We start from the raw sequence: 6,576 nt of genomic DNA, 5'->3' as shown, positions 1-6,576 counted from the left end.
TATAGTTTAGATATTACAGTAAATGTTTAGATTAAATTGAATTTATGCAATTTTGTTAAAATTTAAGTTATCTGTTTTAAGAAAAAAACTATATTTTAAAATATTGATTTTAACATTTACTGCATTTATTTACAACAACAAATTTTAAACTTGCAAATAAGAACTACTAGTTAGAAAATAATTTTTTCACTTACTTAAAAAATTTATTTTAAAAGATTTAGACATTTTTTTTGGTTTACTTATTTTTCAAAAATTTATTTTTTATTAACAAAAGTTTACAGTTTGAAAAAAAAACTTATCTGATCATCAAAAATAATGAAGTCACAAGTTTTGTTAGTGCTCCCCATCATTGCAGCTTTGTTTGCGAACAAAACAAGTTGCAGAACAATAAATCCCGAAACAACATTGAGGAATGACAGAATATCCTGGCTTCCAGGCATTCAAAAGATGCCAGAATTTAACATGTACTCTGGATACTTGGACAGCGGTAATGGAGACCAGTTGTTTTACTGGTAATTGTTTATACATAATTCATATAATACTTTTAAAATTTTTAACTTAAGAAATCAAAATCAAATTTGACCGAAACGAATTAAACAAAGTTTTTAGTTTTCATATTTGTTCGACTGAAATGAAAAGTGCAAAAATATTTTTTATGTCGGTTCATACAAAAAGTAGAAAATTTAGAAGCATATTTTAACAATTAAGTTTTATACTAATCTAAAGACTACACTTTACTAAAAAGTCAGTAAAAAATTAGAGCACTGTTTTGATTTTCTAAGATTTTATCTAAAAACTTTCCTCTAATCTTTAAATTAAATCATAATCAAATATCATTTTTTAACCACTGAATAACATAAACTACTGAAATTAATGTTAATTAAATGAATGAGAAACTAAGAAAAACTTTAAAACTTAAAACAAACATTTTTTTAAACAATGATGTGTGACGTCACACAGGTTAAACGAAGCGGAAAGCGGAAGTGAGGAAAAACTCATTTTGTGGTTGAATGGTGGTCCAGGTTGTAGCTCCTTGTACGGTCTCATGGAAAAAAATGGTCCATTTAATGTAAGTATTAATTTTTGTTTGTTAGTATTAAGGCTTCAAATTTTAGTAAGTATGAAAAATACACTTCTAAGTGTTTTTTTGTTTTTTATTATGATATACAAACTTAAAGTTTTAACAACTACATTTTGTTTATATATTTATGTTCTAAAACATTAATCTGAGTCTATCGATTTGTAAATTGAAGCTATATTTTAATCCATCTAATTTTTTTTATGACTTATTATACATACATTACACAGTACAACTCAGAAAAGAAGGCTTGGAACCTAACAAGCACAGTTGGAACCGACTGGGTGCCACTTTGTATTTTGATTCCCCCGTTGGTACTGGCTTCTCATACACGAAAGGAAACACTAAAACTAGTGACCTCAATGATGAGAGAGTTAATTATTTGTAATTTTTAATGCTGTAACGATGTTTAGAATTGTTTAATGCTATAAAAATTATTTTGCAGTAACATAAATTTTATAAGTATTGTTGTTGAGCTAAAAAATGTTTCAAAACCATTTAAACTGTCAAAACGACATAAAAACTATTTAAATTTTTACAATGAAACAAAACAATCAGAATTTAGTTAGGTTGTTTAGATACAAAAATATACAATTGGCATTAGTTTAAAGTTTTTAGAATTAACTTGTAAATATAATTATTTATTTCTACACATATTTAAGCAATTAAAAGCAATCAAAGTCTTAAGTAATCAATAGATGTAGTTTTAATACCTATATCTGTTTGCTTCAACAATGTACTAAAATAAACAACACAAGTTGTAAAATTAATCTTTTTAATTTTTTATAAAACAGTGAGTTAAAGCAGTGAAAACTTTGACGTAAAATAGACTTATTCCTTTAAGTTAATATTAAAATAATGTACAACATAAATTTTTAATTAACCTCACAGACAGCGAAATCTTTACTAAAAGCTTTGAAGCATTTTTTTACGCTTTACCCGAGATTTAAAAATGCTGAATTGTATTTGAGCGGAGAAAGTTATGCTGGTATTTATTTACCAATGTTGGCAGCTGAAATAAAAAAAAAACGGAACTTTAGCAAAAAAGTTGAAGGTATAGTTTTAAAATTATTGTTAAAATAAACTATTGTTTTGTTTATCAAAATGAGTTAATGAAGTTGTATATCAGATTTATATATAGCTTTTAAAAAATAAGGTTTAAACAAGTGTAAATTTAGATTTAAGTTTATGAAAATTGAACACATACCATCAACAGAGACAATATTTTATATCTGAATCATTCACTAAAATTTGACACAACATGCCTCATTTACGCAATTTATTAAATATTGTTACTAAACTAACATACTGAAATCATACTATTAGTTAATTTAATTATAATAATTTCAAAAATAAACCGAGTAATTTAGGGCGTTCTTCTTGGAAATCCGTTTTTGAGCGAAGAGGCTGTTGAAGAATCGAGGGTCGATTATTTTTATTCCCACGGGTTCATTGGTCGACCGCTATACGAAAAACTGAAAAGTTGTAAATCAGAACAAAAACAAAGTGGTTGTTATAGAGTAGTGAGTTTATAAATGTATAGTATATATTTTAATATAAAAAACTGACTTACATAAGATTTTTAAATGTTTCTTTTTTTGATAACTCTACCGAGTATAAAGTTTTTTTTTGCTTGTTCAAAAATTATAACTAGTGTTTTATCAAAAAATTTTATTGAACGTCTTTTTTTTATATATTTGATTTTATATAATTAGAATTAAAAAAAAAATTCTGTAAAATAATAGTTTCACATCAGTTTTGTGTTCTCTCGCAATTATTGTTTTTTTACAGAAAAAAAAATTGAACTTCCTTTTTCTCAATCCATCCCTCTCAATTTACAATTATGCGCAAGAAAGCCCATGCGAAGTAACTTTTGAAAATTCAGCGAACGAAACGGTCTGTTTAATTTAGCTTTGGTTTTTGGTTTTTTGTAAAGCTTGGATTGATCAACTTATCTATTTGATATACTAAATAGAATAAAATCATTTGTATTTAAAATCATAAACTGTTGTTATTGCAGTTCTGAATAATTTTTTTTTATATAGAGCACAAAAATTTCTTTTTTGTAAATGATAGTTTATAGTTAACTAAAAAACTATTAACTGTTGTCTTTCTATGTTGCTTTTTTGGCTGAATTTAGTTATTATAGAATACATATACTTTTTAGGTGTGTTTGTTAATGAACATCGTCTTAAATTTTTGTGCTTTCATAATGTTTTAGTGTTGTTTGTGATCTCCTAAGAAACTGTTTTTGCCATACCAACAACAATTTAGTCCAATAAACCGCAATAACATTATAGTTAAAACTTTAATTGTAAATAAAAAGAACTATTTATGATTTTTCAATAATACTCTTATTAAAACTTTAGGAAGATTATGACTACAGTTTAACGTCTGATGATTTTGATTACGGTGATCTGATGGATTTCGGTTTAAATTATTACATTGGCGATGAAGATTACGGAAACGCAGAACCTAACATTACGACCGATAAAAGTTATAAACTATTTGAAGATTTCTCTGCGAAAGAGCCCGTAAGATATTTCAAGCATAAGTATTTCTGTATGCTACCTTTAAACCTTACTGATATAATCATTTTTGCAATTTGTTTTTAACACTTAAACTTTGTAAACATTTAAATAGGCTCTAAGGGTTGAAAACATTAACAATGAAATGTTACCTGGAGAAAAATATTTAAAGAGATTAGAGGAATCTGGTTACACAAGAAGAACTGCAGTAAAAATTAGAAATTACCTTAGTAATTTTTTTCCCACTGGTTTTGTAAGTACATTCGATCAACGATTAGTTCTTTGGGTTGTATAACATGTTTACGTTGAAAAAAAAGTTGTTTTAAGCCGCCTAGTAAAGTTTTATTAGATTTGCATATGTTCTTAAGTAATTTACGAAAAATTTTTGTTGTGCAAAGGCTATTATACTTTATTTCGTTTTAATATATGCTTATATCCATCTGAGTATGCCTTGGATACTTGTTAATGAGCTTTGGTTAATTTTTTATTGATACTAAATTACCTTAACCGTATTTGTCTTCGTACAAGTTTGTAAAAAAACCAAAACTGTTATTAAATAACTACATACTGTGCATAGTTACAAGCTTATGACACTTTAATCTAGACCAGGGTTTTCCAAAGTTGCTCTCTTGGGTAGTTTTAAAAGTTTACGAGGCCATAAGCTGCAACGGGGTTAAAGAGAGAAGAGGGTGGCAGAAAGAAGTAAAGGTGACATAGGTGGGCAATAAAATTAAAATTTAAAACTTATACTAGATATTCTCAAGTTGACGATGAAAAGCAAAAAAAAAAAAAAGGATTTAGGTGTAATTAAAGGTAGTTTTGAAACTCATACTAAATAATTTAGAAAATTTTGAGAAATTTATAGGGACATAAATTGTAAAAGGGGGGGGGACACGAGACTAAAATTTAAAATTTACACTGGAGTTGATGATAAAAGCAAGGATAGATTTTAGAGAAATCTTGTCGAAGGAGGCCAAAGCGCTTATAATTTCTTAAAAAGAGGCCTTATGAAAAAAAGCTTGGTAAACCCTGCTCTAGACACTATAGTATGCTACGCATATTTAAAATTGTTTTATGAAACACTTTCTACTGTATAATAGGAATTAACGGAATGCCAACTTGCAAATATGAAATTTCATGAGTATTTTCAACGTAGCGACGTTAAGAAAGCAATTCATGCTGAAAAAATAAAATTCGAAGCATGCGGGTTTGAAAAGTACTTACTTGAAATTTGATATACAAATATCTGCTTTATTTTATTTGTTTCTAGCATGTATTGTCAAATACCTATGAGAAATATAGATTTATATTTTGTGTACCTACAGTTTTACAGCTAAACATTATAATGAACAAACTTCCTGTTAAATTTTTCAGTATTTTATTTTTACATACAGAGGTTATATCAATACAAACTATAATCGCACAATCTCAGATGTTTCAGATCAAGTAAAGACTATCAATAAAGCTGTTAGTTTGAAATATAAGTTATTAACGGTTTAATAAAGCGTAAAAACTTAAATAATTTTCGGGTTTTACTTTTATAAAAAATGTTTAGTTAATAAAAATAGGAATTGTAGTACAATTATGTTTTAAACGATTCTATGTATCTTAAATAAACTAAATGTTTAAATTAAAGTTATTTAATCTAATTTTTGATGTTAGTAAAATATTTTTTTTAATCCAAAGTGTTGCTGTTCTACTTTATTTTGGTGACCTTGATTTGATGTGCCCATTTTTGTCTGGAGAAACCTTTGTATTAAAATCTAGTATAAAAGTTAGTTCTTTGTATTATTATCATACTTAGATAAGTAAGTTATTAGTTTCGTTTGATTAACAACGTTTACCTGGTACGCAAATACAACTTATCAACTTGAATTATTTTTGTCTAAATAATCTAAATTAACTTCTCTTTAAGTCATATAATTTATACCACAACGAGTAAATCTAGTTATTAAATTTTTTTATCTTTTTTTATAAAGATGCTTTATTAAAATTCAAACTTAAAATCTTTAAAACTTAAACACGAAGTTTTTCATACTTTAAACACTTTTACTTAAATCGATTCGTACATTTTCTAGTTTACTTATAAAAATTTTGAGCAACTACAATAAAAATTTGTTAATGTTCTTTAAAGAAATCTATGTATTTTGTATCATTTTCTTTACTTATTTTTATAATATATTTAATTATTTACTTTGACTTTATGTAAATCACAAAGCTTTTAAAAAAAATTCATATTGACTTAATTCAATTATTTAAATAAATTGTTGCAGAGAACAAAAGACAGATCTCCTTGGTATGTGAAGAAAAACAATTCTCAATATATTGCTGGGTTTCTTGAAAAATTCGGCAATCTTTGGTTCGCAACTGTTAAGGTTCGACAACTTTAAAAATTATAAAAAATAACTGTTACAAAATTCTATTAGCTCATTAAATTTGTAGGTTAATAGTATGTTTCAATTAAGCTTTAAAACATAAAAAGAACTTTTAAATTTATAATAACCAAGTTAAAAGTATTAAGAAACAGAGTTAACATAGTTAGTAGGCTACAGGTATTTTAAATAGGGAATTTAATTTTACTTATAATGAGTTACTGGCTCTTTAAAGTTTCAAATTTCACAGGGCGCAGGTCACATGGCTCCAGCTGACAAACCTTTTGAAACATTCACACTCGTCCGGAGGTTTATAAACAAACATTAATGGAAAATTAATACAAAAAATATTTGAACTTTATATACTTGAAATTGTTTAATTTGGTTGACTCAGTTTATTAGCTACTGTGAATATATTTTGTATATTAATTATTCAACTAAATAAAGTCTAAATAGAATCATGTTTTTATATACGATAGCCATTTACATGCTAATAAATTATACAGGATTAAAACTAAATAAAATTAAATAAGTCTAAAAAAATGTATGAAAAAAGTTGTTAATCAATAAAATAGAAACCATTTCTAAGTGTAGAGTA

At 26.0% G+C, this 6,576-nt stretch overlaps 1 protein-coding gene across 1 annotated transcript; it reads left to right on the top strand.

Annotated features, from left to right (window-relative positions):
* Window positions 1–315: 315 nt before the first annotated feature.
* Window positions 316–6,306, top strand: LOC145836466 (lysosomal protective protein-like). Its single transcript, XM_082944263.1, has 7 exons — window positions 316–512; window positions 961–1,073; window positions 1,309–1,451; window positions 2,449–2,601; window positions 3,448–3,612; window positions 5,880–5,981; window positions 6,229–6,306. Exons 1-7 carry the CDS (start codon window positions 316–318, stop codon window positions 6,304–6,306), a joined length of 951 nt encoding a protein of 316 aa, XP_082800389.1.
* Window positions 6,307–6,576: the final 270 nt, after the last annotated feature.

Source organism: Thalia democratica, chromosome 5, assembly GCF_965202585.1.
Source record: "Thalia democratica chromosome 5, ktThaDemo2.hap1.1, whole genome shotgun sequence".
Taxonomy (NCBI): Eukaryota; Metazoa; Chordata; class Thaliacea; order Salpida; family Salpidae; genus Thalia; species Thalia democratica.
This window is presented reverse-complemented; position numbering and strand designations above follow the sequence as displayed.

Bases quoted from the DNA above. Each gene is read 5' to 3' on its own strand.
- LOC145836466 (XM_082944263.1), top strand. From the start codon at position 316: ATGAAGTCACAAGTTTTGTTAGTGCTCCCCATCATTGCAGCTTTGTTT. The intron at 1,074-1,308 runs GTATTAATTTTT...TACATTACACAG, and splicing joins AAATGGTCCATTTAATGTAA to TACAACTCAGAAAAGAAGGC. The intron at 5,982-6,228 runs GTTCGACAACTT...CAAATTTCACAG, and splicing joins TTTGGTTCGCAACTGTTAAG to GGCGCAGGTCACATGGCTCC.